Source organism: Pipistrellus kuhlii, unplaced genomic scaffold (genome assembly GCF_014108245.1).
Source record: "Pipistrellus kuhlii isolate mPipKuh1 unplaced genomic scaffold, mPipKuh1.p scaffold_m20_p_1, whole genome shotgun sequence".
In the NCBI taxonomy this organism is placed as follows: Eukaryota; Metazoa; Chordata; class Mammalia; order Chiroptera; family Vespertilionidae; genus Pipistrellus; species Pipistrellus kuhlii.
In genome coordinates this window covers 176,919,930-176,943,535 of record NW_023425404.1, presented here as the reverse complement: position 1 = coordinate 176,943,535, position 23,606 = coordinate 176,919,930, and the positions used below count along the sequence as shown (strand labels likewise).

Here is a 23,606-nt window from a genome sequence, read left to right as displayed (position 1 = left end):
ACTGAGCCTAAGTAGATTATTCACAGGCATAAAAAATCAAATCCAGGCGATGTGAAAACTACTCTTTTCTACTTTTACCATTCTTTACCTGTATTAAATATAGTGAAGGACAATGGGTAATGCAAAATTACGGGAGAAAAATAAGAAATATATAGAGCTATATATTATATAGTTCTATAACTATTATGTGGTCATATTCCCATTTTCAATTTGTTGACCACTGCCAGTGTTGTTTCATAAACTTTATCTTATATGTATCCTCATAAAAAAGTCTAGTGGGTAAATTTTCCTTGCTGAAAGCTTAGTCTGTTTATCCATTATTTCAAATCAGTTAAATCTGAAAAGAAGTAAAAATTAAGTGAGTTATTAGCTGTTAAAGAGTGCATATTGTTTTAGGGACACTGTCTCAAAAAAATGTATACACACTTTGAATAATTATAAATGCAGTGTCTGGAATTCAACTGCATTTTTAAACTTTTGGTAATATTTTAGGGTGAATTTCCCTTGTTCAAAGCTTAATCTAGCTGACAAGAAACATCAACTGAACTATCAGCTGTTAAAATGTGTATACATGTTTTTTGGACACCCTGTAGATGCTTTTAATATATTAATTTAGCTAAGTGTTCTAGCTTTCATTTTTCTTGATAAAGGTGGATCATTTGCCCTACTCTTAAAATGATCTATATTACTTAATGTCTTTTTAATTTACTAAATAATGCAATGTAAAGCAGTTGGCTTTTCTTTTTTCTGTTTTGGTTTTTCTTGAGGTTAAATGAATTAGAATTAGAAAGAAAGGAGGAAAGGAAAAAGGGGTTCAAGCAGACGAGTGAGTGTGTGTGTGTGTGTGTGTGTGTGTGTGTGTGTGTGTGTGTATGAGGGGAAACACAGATGGAATTAATTATGGTACAAAAGCAGTGAGAGCCAGAGGATAAGCCAAAGTAAATCCAGGGAAATTCCCTAAGGGCAAGATGAAAAGGGAATGGTGGGAAAGAGTAGACAGCCGCAGAGAAGTGAAACTGGGCAAAGGTTCCCTGTATCAATTGCCAGAAAATACCTCTGCCCAAAAGAACTTGAAGACTGCTAGAGAAAGGAAATATAAAAAGCAGCTTCTCTGAAAACATCAACAAAATAAATAAATCTTGAGCTAGGTTGACCAAGAAAAAGAGAGGACTCAAATGACCAGATTAATAAATGAAAGAGGGGATATTACTGATCTTACTAAAAAGAATTATAAAGGAAAACTATACACAAAGAAAAATGTAGGCCCAGATTTACCGTATTTTTCGGACCATAAGACGCACCAGTTTTTAGAGAAGGGAAATGAAGAAAAAAAGATTCTGAAACAAATAGTGTCCTAAAATATTTTATGTGCATTAAAACCCAACATCACAGTCATAAATACATGTAATCAACCCTGTAAAGTAAACAGCAGCATTTAGAACCATTTTAGAGCCGGGCAAGCACACAGAGACCACACAGAGCCGGGCAAGTAAAAAAAACTTTTTTTTTAAAGTATATGTGTAGGCTATATTTGGACCATAAGACGCAGGGACTTTTCCCCCCCACTTCTGGGGGGGAAAAAGTGCGTCTTATGGTCCGAAAAATACGGTAATTCAGATTCACGGCTGAATCCTATTGAACATTTCAAGAATACCAATTTTCCCGAAACTCTTCCAAAAAATAAAAGATGGTAAAACACTTCCAATTCATTCTATGAGGTCAGTATAACCAGTTTCCAATACCAGACTAAGACACCACAATAAAAAAAATTATAGACTAATATCTCTTATGTATATAAATGCAAAAATCTTCAATATTAACAAACCAAATCCAGGAACATATAGAAAGAAATAGATACTATGACCAAATGGGATTAATGTCAAGAATGCACGGTTGGCTGAAACTGGATTAGCTTAGAGAACAGAGCTTCAGCCTGCGGACTGAAAGGTGCCAGGTTTGATTCCCGTCATGGGCACGTGCCTTAGTTGCAGGCACATCCCCAGGGTGTAGGAGGCACATCCCAGGTGTGCAGGAAGCTGGTGGTCAGTGTTTCTCTCTCATCGATGTTTCTAACTCTATATCCCTCTCAATTCCTCTCTGTAAAAAAAAATCAATTAAAAAAAAAAAAAAAAAAGAATGCAAGGTTGGTTTACATTAAAAAAAAAAAAATCAACCAATGTAATACATATAAATAAAAAACAAAAATCACATGATCTTAATAGGTGCAGAAAAAGCATTTCACAGAAATCAAAAGCCCCTTTAAAAAAATATTTTTTAAAATTTATTTCAGAGAGGAAGGGAGAGGGAGAGAGAGATATAGAAACATCAATGATGAGAGAGAATTCTTGACCAGTTGCCTCCTGTACTGGGTATCAAGCCTGTAACCAGGGCGTGTGCCCTGACCAGAAATTGAACCATGACTTCCTGGTTCATAGGTCGACACTCAACCACTATGCCACACTAGCAGGGCCCCCAAAAATACTCAAGAAACTAGAACTACATTAGAGGGTGCATATTAAAATGACAAGGAGGTATCACCTCACACCTGTCAGAATGGCAACCATCAACAAATCAACAAATAACAAGTGCTGGCCCAGATGTGGAGAAAGGGGAACCCTAATACTCTGCTGGTGGGAATGCAGACTGGTGCAGCCATTATGGAAAACAATATGGAGTTTCCTCAAAAAATTAAATATGAAACTCCCATATGACCCAGTGATCTCACTTCTAGGAATATATCCTAAGAAACCCAAAGCACCAATCGGAAAGAATGTATGCACCCCTATGTTCATAGCAGTACAATTTACAATAGCTAAGACCTGGAAACAGTCCAAGAACCCATCAATAGATAAGTGGATAAAAAAGCTTTGGTACATTTATACCATGGAATAGTATGCAGGAGTAAAAAAGAAGAATCTGTTACCCCTTGAGATAGCATGGAGGGACCTGGAGAGTATCATGCTAAATGAAATAACCTAGTTAGAGAAAAGCTAAGTATCACGTGATTACATTCATATATGGAATCTAAATAACATATATGCATAGCCCATGGACACAGACAATAAGATGCTGAAGGCCTGGGATTGGGGCAGGCTGGAGGGGGTTCAATGGGAGGAAAGGGGACATATGCAATACTTTCAACAATAAAGAATTAAAAAACAAAACAAAAAAAGAAACTAGGACTAGAAGAAAAATTTCTCAACATGTTCAAGGGCATTTGTGAAAAATCCACAGCCAACATAATACTTAATGGTGGGAAATTAGTTGCTTTTCCACTAAGATCAGGAACAAGACAAGGATATCTGCTTTCACCACTTTTATTTAATGTTATACTGAAGGTTCTAGACAGGGCAATTAGGCATATTAAAGACATAAAAGGCATCCAGATTAGAAAAGAGTTATCTCTATCCATAGATTATATGATTTTACATACAAAAACTCCTAATAAATCCATTAAAACCAATTAGAGTTAATGACAAATAAGTTAGCAAAGTTACAGGATACAAGATCAATATACAAAATTCAAATTTCTAAATACTTGGAATGAACAATCTGAAAATGAAATAAAGAAAACAATTCCATTTACAATAGCATCTAAGAATTAGGAATATATTCAACAAAATAAGTACAAAACTTATACTCTGAAAACTAAAAAACACTGTTCAAAATGAAAAGAAAGAAAAAAAAAAACTACATAAATGGAAAAATATCCATCTTCATGGACCAAAAGACAGCATTGTTTTGATGGCAACAGTCCCACCCTGGCTGGTGTGGCTCAACTGGCTAAGCTTCATCCCATGCACCAAAGGGTTGCTGGTTGGATGTCTGATCAGGGCACATGCCAGGGTTTCAGGTACAGCCCCCAGTCAGAGTGCATATGGAAGTCAACTGATCTGTGTTTCTATCTCACATTGTTTCTCTACCCCCCCTTCCTCTCTCTAAAAATCAATAAACACGTATTTTTAAAAGTCAGCAAAAATCCTCTGACATACACACTCAATGCAATCCTCATCAGAATCCAAATTGACTTTTTTAAAAAACATATTTTTATTGACTTCAGAGAGGGAGAAGATAGAAATATCCTATTTAATAAAGAGGGAATATGCTAATTGACCCTCATGCCATTGCAAAGATGGCGGCACCCGCAGCCAATATGGAGGAAATATGCTAATTGACTGTCACACCCTCAAATATCCTGAGGCCCTCAGCCCTGCCAGCACAGCAAGGCCAGGCCCACCCCAAGGGCCCAGCCCCGCAGCTTCCCAAGGCCAGCCAGAGGCGCAGGCAAGCCGTGGATTGCAGCTGCCCAGCTGCCTAGGGCCATCTAAGGCTCAGGTAACCAGAGCAGGCCAAGGTTTGCACTGCCAGCAGAGACAGCAGCAGAAGTGTGATGGGGCGTGGCCTTCCCCTGATTACTGAGTCACCTCCCGCCTGAGGGCTACCTGGACTGTGAGAGGGGGCAGGCTGGGCTGAGGAAAAACTGACTGGTGTTTCCCCAACTCCAATGCATAAATTTTCACGAACTGGGCCTCTAGTCAGTGATAAGAGAGAATCATTGATTGGCTGCCTCCTGCATGGTCTACTCTGGGGATCAAGCCACAACCTAAGAATGTGCCCTGACCAGTAATCGAACTGTGACCTCCTGGTTCATAGGTCAATGCTCAATCACTGAGCCATGGTGGCTGGGCTAACCACACTTTTAAATTTTATTCATCTGCAGCCTTCAAGGCTAGTGATAAAACGCTTCAGACCCTGCCCTTTAGAAATGGATTACTGTTCAACCAAAGATGCTATCTAGTCTAGACATGAGGATAAAAACACTCCACAAATTAACCACAAAGAAAATGGTTTATTCATGTGCTTAAGAAACTGCTTGATCACGCTTAGACACATTACTCTTCAGTTCAAATACCTGAGATATTTTTTAAAATTTAAATTTCTTGCCAAAACCGGTATGCCTCAGTGGATAGAGTGTCAGTCTGCAGACTGAAAGGTCCCAGGTTCGATTCCAGTCAAGGGCATGTACATTGGTTGCGGGCACATCCCCAGTGGGGGTGTGCAGGAGGCAGCTGGTCAATGTTTCTCATTGATGTTTCTAACTCTCTATCCCTCGCCCTTCCTCTCTAAAAAATCAATAAAATATATTTTTTTAAAAATTAAATTTCTGCCGAAGCTGGTTTAGCTCAGTGAAAGAGCATCGGTTTGCGGACTGAAAGGTCCCGGGTTCGATTCTGGTCAAGGGCATGTACCTTGGTTGTGGGCACATCCCCGGTAGGGGGTGTGCAAGAGGCAGCCGGTTGATGTTACTCTCTCATTGATGATGAGAGATCAACCAAAGGTCTTGTATGCATGCATATAAGCATAACCAATGGATGCAAAACTCGGGGGGGGGGGGGGGGGGAGGAGGAGGTTGCGGCGCAATGGTAAGATATGTACACATATAATACCTTAATAAAATTTTTTAAAAATTTTAAAAAAAGGCCGTCCAATGTGTCTGGACAGAACTAAATAAAAACAACAAAACACACACAACAAATATGGCAGTTCCCAACATTAAACTACCATGTGATATTAAAAAAATGATATATTTGTAACCTCCAAAGACTGAGGCATACCTATAACTATGTAGAAGCAGACCAGTTGAGAAGAGTTCTGCTTTAATGTAAAAAGCCAAATACCCACAGCAAGGAAAAGAAATTTCGTAAATTCCTTTGTTATGACTGTGTGGTCTTCCATTGAAATTGTTATGTAGAAACTTACTGATTTGTTGTCTTCAGCAAATAACTTGTTAGGTTTTTTCATATAATGTGTAAACTCCACTCATTTTATCTTTCTGAGCAGAGAATTCAACTAGACATACTTCCAGGTGCCAACAACCTCAGCTAAAGTAGCATTTAACTTAAACAATAAATTCTGAAAATAGAAGATAATAGAATAAAATTCATTAATGTCCTTAAATCTGTTCTCTAATGTGAACACCAGTTTTTCCTTGGACAACTACAGATTTCTGATATAGGGAAAATAAATATTATTGGTGTTCTATATGCCAATGTTACTTATTTCATACTAGAGGCCCAATGCATGAATTTGTGCACAGGTGGGATCTTGCCGGCCTGGCCCGTCAGGGTGGATCGGGGTGCCCAGTCAGAGCTGGGCTAGCTTGGAGAAGAGGCTATAGGTGATTGGATGGCGGGAGGGGCCATAGATTGCTGGCCAGTTGGCCCTGCTATTAATCTAGATGGGGGCCGGGCGAGGGGAAGGGCTGCAGGAGATTGGCCAACTGGCCCCGCCCTATCGGGGTTGGGGCCAATTAGGAGTGGGACCAGCCAGGGGGAGAGGCTATGGGAAATTGGCTGGCCGCCTCTGCCCACTATTGGGATGGGGTGGCAATCAGGGTCGGGGCTAGCCATGGGAAGGGGCTGAGGGCTGATCTGGGTGGTGGGAACCCATCAGGGGCGTGGCTGGTTGGGGGGAGGGACTGCAAAAGGCTGGCTGGCCAGCCCTGCCCCCTTTTAGGGTAGGAGGGTGCAATCAGGGGCCAGACAGCAGGGGGGAGGGGCTGCGGGCCTATTGTGGTGGGGCTGGCTGATGGGATTGGGGGGGGGGGTGTTGGTGGCCGCCCCACTCTTGATCAGGATGGGAAAGTTTGATCAGGGGCAGGCTGGCAGGGGGGAGGGGCTGCGAGATTGCCACCCCCCAATCAGGTGGTTCGCTGGCCACAGTTTATGTGTTTTTATAAAAAAAAAAAATCAAGGATTATATTTGTCAGTGGAAATAAAGAGTTGATAGAATAAAAACAGAAAGAAAGAGATTGCATATAAATTAATGACATAGCCACTCAGACAAAAGAATTCAAATTCAAGTAATAACAAACATGGTACTATATATATAGCAGTGGTCGCCAACCAGTGGTCTGTGAGGTCAGAAAGGTTGGTGACTATTGGTTTTAAGGAAACCTTTGGAGCAGTGGTTGCCAACCAGAGATCCGAAAGGTTGGCGACCACTGCTCTATATAATCTTAATGGGACAGAAAGAACTATAAAAAAATCTTGCAAGAGATACTGGTATAATAGGTCTGAATTTTTTGTACATAACAGTAGGTAGTACAAATAAATAAATTTATTAAAAGTTTATACTGTAAGAGAAGAATCAAACATGGAATGGAGGATAAACTTTGTAGTGCAAAATTTCAATTGAAGGTAACAGAATGAACTCATAATTTAAAGTGTATACGTGTATTTCATAGCTCTATATACTGAAAGGGTCTGAAAAAATCATATCCTAGTGACAATGTGAACACAATGTCCATGCCTAGATCTTGGTTTATAAACACCACTCCCTACTAAACAGGAACTAGGGCACTTTGGAGAAAATGACCTATTCAAATCTGGGGCAGGGAAGTACGAGGTAACCATTTTGTACCAGAAAACTAAGAAATACTCAAAGACTAAGAGAGACACATCAGAAAGATATAAGAAGTTTCAAAAAGACACCCTAACCCCACATGCTTATTTGGTGCAATTTGACTCTCAAAAGGAATAAAGATAGTAGTAGATAATAATATATTGAATGAAGAATCCATGAGTAATTTACTTTTAAATGGGGCAGGCTCTTCTTTTTTCTCTTTCAATATATTTTATTGACTTCATAGGGGTAGGGAGAGGGAAAGAGAGAAGATTGAGAATCATTGATCAGCCAGCTCCTGCATGCCCCATGATATTTTGGTGAATCTCCAATGTATTCACCAACCCAGAAGCTCTCTGAAGTCCATTCTCCTGGGTATTTATGGAGGCACTGCTACACAGTCATGAATGATTAAATCATTGCCCACTGATGATTCTATTAGCAACTAGCCTTCTGTCTTTGGGTGCTTTTGAAAAGCTCCCTACTGGGGATCCAAAGGGCAACCAGGGCATGTGCCCTCGACTGGAATTGAACCCTGAATTCACAGGCTGATGCTCTATCCACTGAGCCAAACCAGCAAGAACAAGGGGCAAGCTCTTCTTTACAGGATGTCAGCTAATACATGTAGAAGGAATGACAGAATAAACAAAGTCAACATTTTATAATCATTAGAGTGGATGTTAAAATGGTTAATTATAAATTGTTTAAAAACAAGTTATTTTTACAAACTGTCACCTTAAACATTACTTGTTAATTGCAAAAGGGAAAAGGTACCTTTACAATGGAAAGTGCAGGCCAACTGTAACCAAGTGATAAAACTTAGCATAACCAGTTGGACAAAATAACATTATGTGCCTCATGATATATTGCGAAGGAAACTAATTATACACCATGACTTGTGAAGTAGTTTGCTTATCCCCATAAAAGTTCAACCTGAATTTAAGCATATGCGAATGAGACTATAAATAAATAAATAAAGGATTATAGAGATCCTATAAGACAAATGCTTCAAAATATGCTATGAACAACCACCCCCCAAAAAGACTTTCTAAATTGAGAAGACTAAAGTGACATGATAAAAGCATATGATCCTATGCTAGAAGACAACTTTTTTAAGGACAACTGGGAGAATTTTATAATAGACAGTATAATAGATGCCACTGAATAAATGTTAAATTTCTTGAGTATAATAATGATGATGGTGATCAAGTAGACATCCTTGGTTCTAAGAATACTGAAGCATTCTGAGGTGAAATGTCATGATGTCTTCAAGTGACTCAAGCAAAAATGTATGGGGGGTGTGTGTGTGTGTGTAGAAACATAAAAGCAAGCAAAGTTGACAAATGTTATCTGAGTAAAAAGACATGAGTGTTTAAGGTAAAATTTTTCCAATTTTTCTAAAGGTGAAAAATGTCTCAAAAATAAAAAGTTGAGAGTAACAAATTTTTTTAAAAAGGAAGAGATGAAAAAATCATTATAATCAGCCAGTAATAATTTACAATAAAAATTCAACTGTAAAAAACAATTCTGAGATCAAATAATAAGCCTTCCCCATAATTTTTCCTAACTAGCACATAAAAAAAAGTACTACAATGTTTTTTCTTAGTTTTTAAAATAAATTTTACAAATCTAGTCAGTTGGTTGCAAATATATATTGGTTTTTAAAAATGTTTTTGACTTTAGAGAGAGGGGTAGGGAAAGAGACAGAGAGATAGAAACATGGATGAGAGAGAGAGAGAGACATATATTGGCTGCCTCCTGCACACCCCATACTAGGATCAAACCTAAAACCCGACAAGTGCCCTGACTGAGAAGTGAGACAGGGATCTTTTGGTTCATGGGTTGATGCTAATACCAGTCAGGCTATACTGCTGTTTTAGAAATTAAATGTTTTTCAAGTCTTTAAATATTCTACAAAAGTTATAGATGGTATACTTAAACTTGGTATGAAAGTTCCAATGGTAGATTAAAAGATGGCTAGAAATTCTTTCCTACCTGTTAGATTAAGAAGTAGGATTAATTTTTTTTCCCTTGAAGATGGGATGGGCTGTGATTATTTTAATTAGTAGAGTAAGTTAGAAGTGACACTGCCAATTCTGAACCAAACCATTAAAAGAACTGGCAACTTCCTCCATACTGTCTTATTAGAGCTCTGAGTCCAACTACCCTACTAGAGAGAGTGAAGAAGCTCTAAGATAGGGGTGTCGAACACAATCAGAGAAGGGGCCAAAATCTAAAATCCAGCCTAAATCGCGGGCCGAATGGTTTACTGAACAGTCATAAACTGTCATTGTGATGGAAACGCAGCGGAGTGCAGTGATGACAGCGCGGTGCGGGCCACATTGCAAGGCCTGGCGGGACGGATTTGGCCCGCGGGCCTTGTGTTTGACACATGTGCTCTAAGACTACGACACAAAGTTATTGTTTAGTGCATGTGTCAAACACAAGGCCCGCGGGCCAAATCCGTCCCGCCAGGCCTTGCAATGTGGCCCGCACCGCGCTGTCATCACTGCACTCCGCTGCGTTTCCATCACAATGACAGTTTATGACTGTTCAGTAAACCATTCGGCCCGCGATTTAGGCTGGATTTTAGATTTTGGCCCCTTCTCTGATTGAGTTCGACACCCCTAGTTTAGTGGATACAAAGTTTCAGTTGGGAAATATGAAAAAAGTTCCAGAGGACAGTGGTGATGGCTGAACAACATTGTGAATGCCACAGATTGCACACTTAAAAAATGATTCAAATGGTAAATTTTATTAGTATTTTCTGGCGTATAAGACAACTTTTGAAACGAAAAAAAGTCAACCGAAAATCGGGGCAAAAGACCAAAATTGCACAAAAATTACCTGCAGATCTTGACGTAAGTCTTTTCTTCGAAGTGGGGGGTAGTCTTATACAGCGAATATAGGCCTAAACCTATGTTTTAACTGTAAAATTAGGGGGTCGTCTTATACGCCAGGTGTGTGTGTATATATAATACTAGATGCCCAGTACATGAAATTCATGCATTGGAGGGGGTGGCCGTGGGACGATCCCCTCAGGGCATGTATGACGCCGGTTTAGGATCAGGCCTAAACCCGCGGTCAGACATCCCTCCCTCAATCCTGGACCACTGTCTCCCTAACTACTTATCTGCCTGCCTGCCAGGTCATCCCTAATTGCCTCCCCCGCTGGCTGATTGCCCCTCACTGCACCCTGTTGCCGGCCAGGTTGCTCCCAACTGCCCCTCCCTGCCAACCTGGTCGCTCCTAACTGCCCCCCCCCACACACACACACTAGCTTGGTCACGCCTTACTGCACCCCCTGCACCCATGCAGCCTGCTTATTCGGTCATTTGGTAGTCCCTCGTTAACCCCCCTGCTGGCCTGGTTGTAGGCAGCCATCTTGTGAGGACATGAGGGTCAATTTGCATCTTACTTTATTATACAGAATATTATACTTAATAAATATAAATGTATATTTATTATATTTAATACATATATATACACACACACACACATATATTTTTTTTCTTTTCAATTTACCACAGACAAAAAAAGTTGCTGTTGCCCTGGCTCAGTTGATGTCGACCTGATACACCAAGGTTTCAGAACTGATCCCCAGTCAGGGCATATACAAAAATCAACCAGTGAGGCCCTAGCAAGTTTGGCTCAATGGATAGAGCATTGGCCTGTGGACTAAAGGATCCCAGGTTCGATTCTGGCCAAGGGCACATGCCCAGGTTGTGGGCATATTCCCAGTAGTGGGTGTGCAGGAGGCAACCAATCAATGATTCCCTCTCATCATTGATGTTTCTATCTTTCCCTCCTCCCTTCCTCTCTCAAATCAATAAATAAAAATTTAAATTAAAAAGTTGCTGTTTTAAACTACTAAATTTGGGAAATAGTTATACAACTGAAAACCAGAATAGTTCTACACAAATGGATGTCTAAAATAAGAACTGTGCTGTACTAAGTTTTTTATATATATATATATATATATATATATATATATATATATATACACACACACACACACACACACACACACACAGATAGATACATATAGATATATAAATATACATATATAGATATATATATATATATATATATATGTGTAATTTATTGACTAATGTATTATAAATGTGTAAACTGGCTATATTTTAGGGTTTGATTTTAAGAAATTTTGCCTCTCTTGCCGAAACCGGTTTGGCTCAGTGGATAGAGTGTCAGTCAGCCTGTGGACTGAAAGGTCCCAGGTTCGATTCAGGTCAAGGGCATGTACCTTGGTTGCGGGCCCATCCCCAGTAGAGGGTGTGCAAGAGGCAACTGATCGATGACTCTCTCTCATTGATGTTTCTGATTCTGTCCCTCTCTCTTCCTCTCTGTAAAAAATCAGTATGTATTAAAAAAAATCTTGCCTCTCAATTTAACTTAATTCTTAGCAGAATCTTCTGCATTAATACAACTATTAAAATACTAGATGCCTAGTACACAAATTTGTGCACAGTAGGGTCCCTCAGCCTGGCAGGTGATTGGGCTGATTGGGACCATCTCCCCAGTCCCAATCAGGGCTAAATGGGGCTGGCTGGCCGGAGGGAGGGACCATGGGAAGTTGGCCAGCTGCAGGAGGTTGGCTGTGGGAGCCCACTGACCACCAGGGGGCAGCTGCTGAGCATCTGTTCCTTGGTGGTCAGTGTGTATCATAGCAGTCACCCGGTTGTTGGGTAAATTAGGCATATATATATATATATATATATATATATATATATATGAGCATAATTCAGAGTTGAAATTACATACTGAATTTTATGTAAAATTAACACTGCATTGGCATAAATAAAAGTCATTTTTGGAGGTGAAAATGATTACAACCAAATTAAGTATTTCTGGGTTCATCTGGAGGAAAAGAAAGGAAAAGAATTCATGGCCTTCTTGCCCCTAACCTATTCCTCCCCTTTTCCAACCTAGGTTTGATGAGAAAAGGAGAATGTCCTACCTTAAAATCAAGCCCATCATATCCTAATTCCTATTAAACTATCAAACAGGCCAGACTATAGAAAGCAAAACTGAGAATGTGGGGAAAAGGAAGAATGGCTGACACAAAGGAAAAGATTACCGACAAATGCAAAAAAACCACAAGACTTGGTAGGAGAAAAATGGAGGACATTTTTGGAAAAATAAAACCCTATATTTATGTTTCCTAATTCTTAGCACCAAGGTAGTAATTATTTTGATTTGATTCTCCTACAGAATAAATATAGCTGATTTAGGTATGAACTTATCGCTAGAGAACTGTCTAGGGCACTGAACCGAAACCAAGTAATAAGAAATGTATATTAGAAACCAATTTCACCCTGTTCATCCTTCCTTCTAACAACCAAGGCTTATCAAGGGCCTCCCATCTCCAAAATAGCAAGAAAGGAAGGAACAAGGATGTACGTGGCATATAGCTGTGTAGTAAGTGGCACATGAACAGAAATAGACTGTGTATAACAAACTATGGGCAGAATCATTTAATGGAACTTTGTACCACACTGCTTATAGGTATATTTTGAATGTTACAAAACCTATCAGACATGACCTCTGCATTAGTTTCAGAATCCTTAACTATATAAAAGGGAGACTATTTATCTTCGCACTTAATCTAACATTGGTAGCAAATGGTCTGCTGTCCTTCCAAACAGCCAACTAATTTTAGTATGGTTATTTCTGTCAATCCTATATAATAAAAGCCTAATATGCAGATTGTCCCCTCGACTGAGAGTTCGAATGGCGGGGCCAGTTGGCCAACTGTGGGAAGGGAGGCCCCGTCCGGCAGCCAGCAGCTGCTAGGAACCCTACCCGGCATGAATTTTGTGCACTGGGTCTCTAGTTAATATATAATTGTAGCTTATCTAAGTATCAAAACTGTTAATGACAGTTTTCAGCTTTATGTGACTAAGGGTTGGTCACAGCCTCCCAGACTCAGTTTCTTCATGTGGAAAATTAGAACAAAACCTAATAAACTCTAAGCTACCTTTTAGTTCTAAAATTTTATGTATGCTATCATTTCTGATTTACAGATAAGGTACTTAGCTGCAATTCCAATATTTTCAAATTATCTTTCATTTTCAATAATAAAAATATTTCTTTCATCCAGTATTAAACAAAGTATTAATTTGTTCATTTAACTAATACTTGTAGAGCACCTGATTATGTACCAAACAATAAACATGCCACTGGAAGGATACAAAAAAAAAAAGTATTCATGAAGCTTACAGAGAAATTGGGGAAACAAATCAAACATTTGCATATGTGTATTATCACAACTAAAAGTGATATGAAGGGGGTAAGAAAGTATATAATGGAAAATCTAAGAGACTTCTCTTAAGAAGAACAAATAGCCCTAGTTGGTTTGGCTCAGTGGTTAGAGCATTGGCCAATAGACTGAAGGATCCAGGTTCGATTCCAGTCAAGGGCATGTACCTGCCCTGGTCAGGGTGTATGTTAAGAGGCAACCAATCAATATCTCTCTCTCACATCAATGTTTCTGTCTCTCCCTCTCCCTTCCACTCTCTATAAATCAATGGAAAAAATTCTTGGATGAGGATTAACCAAAAAAGAACAAATAAATGACAAATGAACTGAGAGGAATGATACATATGGCCTATATAATGTGGAATGTGTCTTGGCAGAAATAAACATGGCATGTTCAAGGAACTGACAGAAGACAAATGTGATTAGACAGAACAATCCTTCCTTAGAAATTAAAGCTTCCAATATATGAAAGGATAGCTTAGCTTTTCAAAGGCACACTCTAAGAATTATTTTCAAGGAAGCTTCGAAGGATAATAGTTTCTCTCTAATGTTAAAAAAAAAATAAAAAATAAAAATGCTGTGCTATATCTCCCTGCAAAAAAAGACCAAAGCAACTCTCATTGATTTCCTTTCTTTTCATTTTAGTTTTTTTCAACAGCATAATAAAAAGTACAATTTCTTTTCTTTTCTTTAAATCATCATTCAAGGATGTGTTTTTATTGATTTTTAGAGAGGAAAGGAGAGAGAGAAATATGAATGAGAGAAATGTCGATGATTACCTCCCATATGCAATCTAGATATGTGCTCTGACTGGGAATTAAACCCAAAACCTTTTGGTGTACAAGACAAAGCTCCAACCAACAGAGCCATCCAGCCAGTGCATAAAAAACGTTAACTTCTTAGTTCTACTTAGATTTTTTTATTTTTATAATAATAGAAATAAACATAATGCTATACCCCTGACAGTGTCACTAAACTGTCTTCTGACTATTGATCTTGGTGAATGTTACTAGGTCACTTTGGGCCTTTTTGTCATCTGTAAAACAGAGAAGTTACAGAACTTCTTTTAAGATCCTTCTTATTCTAAAATTATGTTTTCACTATAAATACGCTTGTTCTATTCTTTAAACTGAAGAGAATTAGACAAAATATCTATGAATTGCATCGACCATGATTTTACTTGTTTTTAAGCCCTCTTTCTATTTATTTAGCATTTAGACATTGTTGCTATGCAATAATTACTGAACTTATAACATTTGCTCATAACTAAGGGTCTAACAAAGATAAATTATCAAAAATACACTTAGTGTTTAAAAATTCACACTTCAAATGAGACAGTAATACTTTAACAAAACAAAGATCGCTAAAAATTCAAAATAGTATGAAGTCAAAACATACTTAGAAAAGTGGGAGGAAAACAAAATTTTCAGAATTCTTTTGTTTTGTTAATCTTTACTTGAGGATATTTTTACCATTGCTTTTTCAGAGAGAGGAAGAGAGAGAGAAACATCACTGTGAAAAAGACACATTGATTGGTTGCCTCAATCCATGTATGTGCTCTCAACTGGGAATCGAATCCATGACCCTTTGGTGTGCAGGCTAACACTACACTGAGCCATACCGGCCAGGGCAAGAATTTTTGAGAAAAGCAAAATTTTAGCATGGGACATTCAAATTAGTGAATATATATACATCAATTTTAACTTCCAAAATAACTTATAATGAATATTCTAACCCAATGCTCATTCTAGACTTGGATCTATGTCCTTTTGTGGTTAACAGTATTTCTGATATTTAATCTATTTTCAAGTGGAAAACACATACCGGTAGTTATAACTTTTAAACCAGATATTCATTACTAGACTTCAAGTTTTAATATTCTTAGTATGTATACAATAAAAGTCCATACATTTTTTACTTGTTTTATATTTCATAATTTTTCAGCATCTGAAAACAATCAATATAACCTTAAGAAACATCAATTAAAATGAAGTTGGGGGAAACCAAGATGTCCACATGGGTAAACACCTAAACTGCAGCCTCGCACAACAATTTCAAAACTACAACTAAAAGACAGAACGGACATCATCCAGAACCACAGGAAAGCTGGCTGAGTGAAAATTCTACACCTAGAAGGAAAGAGGAAAATACACAGAGAATCAAGAGGACCTGCAAAGGACTGAGGTAGAGACAGGTGCAGAGAGGAAGGGTGACTGAGTGCCTGATTGGCGTTTTCTGGCAGGAGAGGAAAGGAAGCCCCTGACTGCACTGAACCCCAGTTCCGATTGCACTTAACCCCAGTTCTGGGCAAAACCTCTTGGACCCAGGCTCATACGGGGGGAGTCTGGACTATCAGGTAGCGAGAAAGGTACATGAAGACTCGGGGAAGCTGTGGTAGGCAGGGGTCTGGAGTCTTGGGCACGCACACATGAATGCACACAGAGAAGACTGACTGCTGAGGTTGCCACTAGCTCTTCCCAGCAGAAGGGAGTCAGAAACTCTGACTGCACTGAACCCCCAGTTCCAACTGCACTGAGCCCCAGTTCTGGGCAAGCCTGGGGGAATCTGGACTATCAGGTGGAAACTCAGAGGAGCCACAGAAGGCAGAGATCTGGAGGCGCGCACACAAGGGCAGGGCTGACCGGAAGTGAAAACTGTTTGCTCAGTTCTGAGACTCTGCCCCATCCAAGCTGAGCACAGAAGCTTTTGCAATTTTGCGAGTCTGGTCCTATAAGGCTGTCTGCAGCACAGGTCTCCTGGAGTACACATGGTTGATACGCATAGCCAATTGGCCTGGAGGTCAATTCCTCCCAGTGATACCAACAAGCAAGAGGCTAACTACAACAAGGCTGTACACATAGAAACAAAGGGGTGCACTAAGAGTGTCCACCTCAGTAACTGGGGAGGCTGACCCACTGGGCCATATAGGAAACCTAGCACACAAAGCTACCCTACCAACTCAGGGAGGCAGCAAAAATGCAGAGACAAAGTAATAGAGCACAAACAAAAAAATGGAGGAAAACAAACGTCTGGATATAGAATTCAAATCCACGGTTAGGAGGTTTCTCAAGAATTTCCTAGAAAAGGCCTATAAATTTAGCCAGACTCTCAAGGATATGAAAAAGGACCAACTAGAAATTAAACATACACTGACTGAAATAAAAAATATTATAGAGGCCCAACAGTAGACTAGAGGAACACAAGAATAAAGTCAAAAGATTTGAAATTCAAAGAAGCAAAAAACACTCAACCGGAAAAGCAAAAAGAATCCAAAAAGTTGAAGATAGTGTAAGAAGCCTATGGGACAACTTCAAGCATTCCAACATCAGAATTATGGGAGTGCCAGAAGAAGAGAGAGAGCAAGATACTCAAAACCTATTTCAAGAAATAATGACTAAAAACTTCCCCAAACCTGGTGAAAGAAATAGATTTACAAGTTCAGGAAGTGCACAAAACCCCAAACAAAAGGAATTCAAAGAGGACCACATCAAGACACATCATAATTAAAATGCCAAGAGCAAAAGACAAAGAGAGAATCTTACAAACAGGAGAAAAACAGTTAATTACCTACAAGGGAGCACCCATATGATTGCCAGCTGATTTCTCAACAGAAACTATGCAGGCCAGATGGGAGTGGCAAGAAATAGTCAAAGTGATAAATAGCAAGAACCTACAGCCAAGATTACTCTACCCAGCAAAGTTATCATTCAGAATGGAAGGTCAGGTAAAGATCTTCACAGATAAGAAAAAGCTAAAGGAGTTCATTGCCACCAAACCAGAATATGAAATGCTGAAAGGTATTCTTTAAGAAGAGAAAAAAGAAAAAAGTAAAGATAAAAAATTATGAATAGCAAATACATTTCTTTTTTTTTCTTCTTTAATTAGAAAGGGAAGTAAAGGGGAGGAGGAGGGAGGGAGAGAGGGAGGGAAGGAAGGAGGGAAGAGGGAAGGGAAGGAGGAAGGCGAACAGCAAATACATTTCTATCAACAAGGGAACCCAAAAATCAAGTGAATTAAAAAATCTGAGGAACAAAATAAACTGGTGAATATAATAGAATCAGGGGCATAGAAAGGGAGTGGATTGATAATTCTCAGTGGGGGAAGGGTTATGGGAGGTGCAGGAAAAGACTGGACTAAAATTGTTTACCTACGGATGAGGACAGAGGAGGAAGGTAAGAGCAGAGGATGGGGTGGGAACCAGGTGGAGGGGACCTATGGGGGGGGGAGGAGAAACTATTGTAATAACCTGAACAATAAAGATTTATTAAATTTAAAAAGAAAAATTGAAGTTGGAACCCAATTATGTGTGGTTTCAGCTTAGGCCGAGTGGGGAGCAGGCCTCCGCCAGCAGGGGGGACATCGCTCTTGCAGTTCGGAAGCCCTCACTCCTTACTGCCCACCTTCTTGCTGCTCCTTACAGCTTGGCTCACTGTTCCTTAGTCCTGCTGCAGAAGCGGGAGAGGTTCCTGCCACCCCCACTGCACTTGCCAGCCTTGAGCCCAGCTCTGGCTGAGTAGTGCTCCCTCTGTGGGAGCACACAGACCACCAGGGGCATCTTCTGCATTGAACGTCTGCCCCTGGTGGTCAGTGTGTATCATAGCGACTAGTAGTTCTGGTTGTTCTGCTATAACGTTTGCTTAGGCTTTTATTTAGATTCACTAGTTGATTCTATGTGCCCTGATCAGGAATCAAACCCATAATTTTACATCTCAGGACCATGCCAAAACCAGTTTGGCTCAGTGGATAGAGCATCGGCCTGCGGACTGAAAGGTCCCGGGTTCAATTCCAGTCAAGGGCATGTACCTTGGTTGCAGGCACATCCCCAGTAGGGGGTGTGCAAGAGGCAGCTGATCGATGATTCTCTCTCATCGATGTTTCTAACTCTCTGTCCCTCTCTCTTCCTCTCTATAAAAAATCAATAAAAAATATTAATAAACATACATCTCAGGACCATGCTCTAACCAACTGAGCTACCTGGTCAGGGAAGAGTTGTTTTAATGGAAGGTATTGTGTCCCATTCCTTCCAAAGAGGTAACAAATTATTAGATTTTAAACATGAACTAAAAGAATACTTAAAGTATCCCTTAAACACTCACAACATTGTAAACATTTACTAGGCACTATACTAAGCTCTAAGAGCAAAGGGGCAAGATCATTCCCTAAAAATACTTTTCACCAAGTTGCTCAAGGTAGAAACACTATCAATAGTGTTTCTTCCCTCGCATTCCACCAACTCTGAATTGTCTTTTGGATCATTTCCTACTTCTTTATCCCCACTATCATAGCCCTACTTCAAGATTTCAATATCTTTCACCTACACTACTATTAACAGTTTCCTAGCTTGATTCCCTGCTTCAGTCTAGCCCCAATTTTGACAACAAAAATGTTTTTAGTATTGGCAAACGTCCTCCCAGGTCAAAGTTGTCCTGGTTGAGAACTACTGCATCAAGCTGATCCCTTAACAAGAATGGAACTTATTTTGTAAGGCTGTGGCCACAATCTAGTCATGCAACACAGCAAAAAACTGACCAACATAAAGCTGAAACTTAAACCCTGGACTTTAAGACCACCAAGCTTTAACCCAGGGGTGGAGAATGTCCGGCCGAAGTTATTTGGTCTGGCCCTGCCAAGGCATTGGCGGTGAGTTAATTAAACGTCTGAGCAAATATAGCGGGCTAATCTTTAAGTTGATAATTTTGTATGGCCCACAAACGATGTTATAAATATCCAAATGGCCCTCGGGAGGAAAAAAGGTCTTCCTTTCCCCTTGCTAAACTAAATAAAAATGATTCTTTATAAAAGGAGCCATAATACTTTTTCTCACAACTCCTTTGAACACATGGACCTAAAACATCACCTTACTTCAAGCCTGAATTTTGAGGTCATTACCTTCTGTCAAAGTTTAACCATACTATATACACACTAAAGTTTGTGGAAATTAGAAAATTGTGACAATTAAAAAAAAATACCTTTCGTACCTAACTCAAGTCTCATCAGAAGTTGATGAAAATGGGACTTCTCAGGCTAATTATTACCTACATTTAAGGTTGCAAGCTACTATGAACAGTATTCTCTTAAGTATTTCTAGGGGTGAAAATTTTTAAAAGTTGAATTCTTATGCTTAAAAAAAAAAAACCCAGTAAGATTAAAAAGCACACCCATAAACACTCCTTTTCATGTCTCATAATGGTTATGTCCCCCCACCCCTGCAACTTATTCAAAGATAAGCCAAAAACAAAAAACACCGAAAAACAAAGATAAGCTAAGAGGGAACAATACCTTGGAGAAGGGATTAAGGAGAAGGCGATCAACTATCTAGAAACACTGATCTAGAAAAGCCCCTGGTAGGTGAAACTAAGGCAGGCCCAGCAGCCGGGACACCACCACAGCGAGGGCACCTCCCACCTCACTCCTAGGAAGGTGGGCACGCCGCCCGCCCAGACGGCTTACCTTCAGGCGCTTGATCATCTCGTCCGTGGTGATCTTGTCGGTGATCTCCTTGACCCCCGGAGGGTAAGCGATCTTCCCGTCGGCGGCACCCCCCACGCCGCCACAGAGGGCAGCGGCGGGCTTGGGCTGCGCCGCGAAGTCCATCCTGGGGGACAACTTTCCTCTCACAGTCCTCTACCGGCCTCTATCGGTCAGAAAACAAAAGTTCAGCGGGAAAGGGGCGACTTTGTAACCTCTCTTTTTTTTTTTCATTTCAAAAAATCTCTCATCTGCAAAGGGCCCTCTCTCTCCCGGGGAGGCCGGGGCCGCGGCGGCAGCAGCCCCGCCACCCGCTCCTTCCCGAGGCTGGGAGCTTGGCGATCGCCCCCCGTCACCCCTTTTCCACCCACGCGGGCCCCCCATTCCCCGGGCCCACGGGGCTCCCCGGCAGCCGCCGCTGCGGCCCGGGGAGGGGAAGCGCCGAGCAGCACCTGGAGTTCCCCCATTCCCTCTTTCACAATGAAATCCGCCTCCCAGGCACCGAGGCCCGAAGTTTGGCGGCCTCGGGAGTCCGGCGAGGGCCCCCCGAGGCCCCGGCTCCCCCGGAGAGGAACGCGGGGTCCCCGCACAAGCCGGTCACCCGCCTTCGGGAGAGGAGACGCGAGGCCTAGAGGGCTCGGCTTAGGCCGCAAAACTAAGGGACCCGGCCGGCCCCGCACGCAGCGGCGGCTCCGGGGGACGATCGCCCTCGCCGGGCCGCGCTTCCGGACCCCCGGCGCCCCCGCCGCGCCCCGGCCCCGCTCCCCACCCCCGCGGGAGGGGAAAACAAGCCGCCCCTCCGCCCCGAGGAGAGGCTGACGCGGCCCCGCACTTCACATTTTGTTCCTTCAACTTAGGCGGAGGGACCCCAGCGGCTTGGGCCGAACCCCGGCCCCGGAGCGCCGTCCCGCGCCGCCCAAGGCCTCCCCGGCACCTCCGGGCGGCCCCGCCGGGCCTCGGTCCCGCGCCCTCACCCCCTCCTCCCTCCGATCTCCCCCTTCCGTCCCCTCCCTCCCTCCGCAAGCCTAGGGCGGGAGCCGCGCCGCCGCCGCCTTTACCTCCTCCTCCTCATGCGGGCGGAAGGTGCATCGGGCGCCCGGGCCTCTGTCAGGTGGTTGCGCCGCCGCCCCTCGCCGCCGGGCTGCACACAAAGCGGCTCCGTGGGTCCCGCCGCCGCCGCCGCCGCCGCCTCCCGCCCCGGAGCGGCGCTGGGGCTGGCGGTGCCGAGGAGGAGCCGCCGCCGCCGCCGCCGCCGCGGGGGGAGACGCGGGGCGAGGGAGCGCTAGGCGGGGAGACACTGCCGCTCTCCGTCCGGCCGGGGAAGAGCAGCCGAGGAGAGAAGGCTCCTCCGGGACCGTGTGCGCGGGTGTCCGCCCGGAACCTCCCCCCCTGCGGCGCGCCCGCCCGCCCCTCGTGCCGGCCGGGCCCGCCGACCCGCACCGGGTCCCGGACGCCCCTCGCAGCGGCGCGCGCCCGGCCGTGCGAGCCCCCCGGAGCCGACGCCGACGCCGCGCACACACACACGCCGGCCGGTCGCGCGAGCGGAGCGAGAGCACGCGAGAGCAGGGCGCGCGCTCGCTCCCGCCCCTTCCTCCGCCCGCCCGCCGAGCCCCCGCCTCCCTCGGGCCCGGGCGCCACGCGTGGGGCGGACAGCGCCGCCACCCGGTTGGCGCCAAGACCTGCCGCGCCGAGCGCCTCGGGGAAGACGCGGCCCATAGGGCGAGCCGGGGAGCCCGGTGGCGGGAAGCGCCGGGTCCCCGCACACGAGGGGCAGGGCTGTAACTTGGGGCGCGGAAAGAAAGAGGTCATGACTTTTGGGGTTCGTCCTAAGGGACGTGGATGGAACTGGTTGAAAACCGTTCATGATTCGGTGAAAATGAACTGCTTTTCTCCCTAGGGACTGGAGGTCTGCAAACGGAGGAAAAGTTTTGCAACTCGGTATGCAACGTGGGCCGCTCCTTCTTGTACCTGCTGACAACCACCGGAGTGTAGCTGCCTCCTCTTTAGATTTCTAAAGTTAATATTTTAGGAATATTAAAATATCATAGTAAAATATAAAAATATCAGAGTCGAGTGGTTCTCAAAAGAATAGTCTGAAACGTAGGCTCCTGGGCTCCACTCCCAAACCGAAGAACCCAGACATGTGCAGGTTTACCAGTTAGCTAGATGTTCTCGTGAATATGGGAAAAATTCATTTTTTTAAATGTTATAAATAAGCCAAAGAATAACCTTTTTTTTTTCTTCCATCCAGAGGAAAACCCAATGTAGTGGCTTTGAGCAATTCAGTGTAAAAAAGCTGAGCAAATGAACCCGAGAAACACATTAATTTCAAAAGACAGTCTTGAAAAACCACAGTAAGATGAAATAGCTTTCAGCTCTTGAAACTGACATCGGCCATAGTTTAAAATGATATGCGATTATTTATTTAAATTATTCTTTCAATATATGTGCTGTCGAAGCGAGCACAAAAATTATTCTTGATCAGATATCCATTGGGCTTTCCCACACATCCTTTACCTGATCTTAAATGTTAAAGGTACTACACTCACTGAATTGTTTTTTCCGGTATTACACAAGGGAGATTCCAGTGATCTTGATACAGTTGCTGATTTGCTAGAATTCTGCCTAAAAGTTTGTGCTTTGTTCTTGGGCATCTAGATCAGTGTTTTTCAACCTTTTTTGGGCAAAGGCACACTTGTTTCATGAAAAAAATCACGAGGCACACCACCATTAGAAAATGTTAAAAAATTTAACTCTGTGCCTATATTGACTATATATAAAGTAATTCTCTTGAATAGGAATCAAATAAACACAAAGAAAGTATTTTATAATTACTTTATTATGAAATATTAAGTAAACAAAATAGTGAAAAATTATAAAATTCTTTTCTTGTCTGCACCTACGGCACACCAGGCAACATCTCCCGGCACACTAGTGTGCCGCGGAACAGCGGTTGAAAAACGCTGATCTAGATAGAGTAGCAGGCAGAATCCATTCAAGATTGTTTTCATCCAAACTATTAAATTGCCCAAAACCTACTCTTTTTAGCCTGTCCCTTTCACTGTGTTTTTAAAATATATATATTTTATTGATTTTTTTTACAGAAAGAAAGAGAGAGGGATAGAGAGTTAAAAACATCGATCAGCTGCCTCCTGCACACCCCCTACTGGGGATGTGCCCACAATCAAGGTACATGCCCTTGACCTGAATTGAACCCGGGACCTCTCAGTCCGTAGGCCAATGCTCTATCCACTGAGCCAAACTGGTTTCAGCTGTGTTGTTTTTTAAATGTAATTTTAAATAACTAGAGTGATGTTTCTGTTGGGTGGTCAGTTAAGCTCAGTTGGTTAACCAGCGGGGTGCTAATAAAGAATGATGCTTTGCCCTAGCTGGTTTGGCTCTGGATAGATTTGGCCTGCAGATTGAAGGGTCCTGGGTTTGATTTTGGTCAAGGC

At 42.2% G+C, this 23,606-nt stretch overlaps 1 protein-coding gene across 23 annotated transcripts in view; it reads right to left on the bottom strand.

The window, feature by feature from the left end:
* PDS5A (PDS5 cohesin associated factor A) overlaps positions 1–21,564 on the bottom strand; it is a 98,927-nt gene extending 77,363 nt beyond the window's left edge. For 3 of the 23 annotated variants that reach the window (XR_004984345.2, XR_004984342.2, XM_036418250.2), the window contains exons 1-2: positions 21,210–21,560; positions 20,134–20,317 (exon numbers count right to left, since the gene is read on the bottom strand). Coding sequence is in view for 14 of the 23 variants with exons in the window: in XM_036418250.2 (XP_036274143.1) it covers positions 20,134–20,277 (144 nt within the window). In the remaining 9 variants the exon portion in view is untranslated. Of the gene's footprint in view, positions 1–20,133; positions 20,318–20,983; positions 21,113–21,209 lie in introns of those variants that run through there. The other 20 variants (XR_004984344.2, XR_004984340.2, XM_045573297.1 and 17 more) reach the window with 13 other exon arrangements.
* Positions 21,565–23,606: the final 2,042 nt, after the last annotated feature.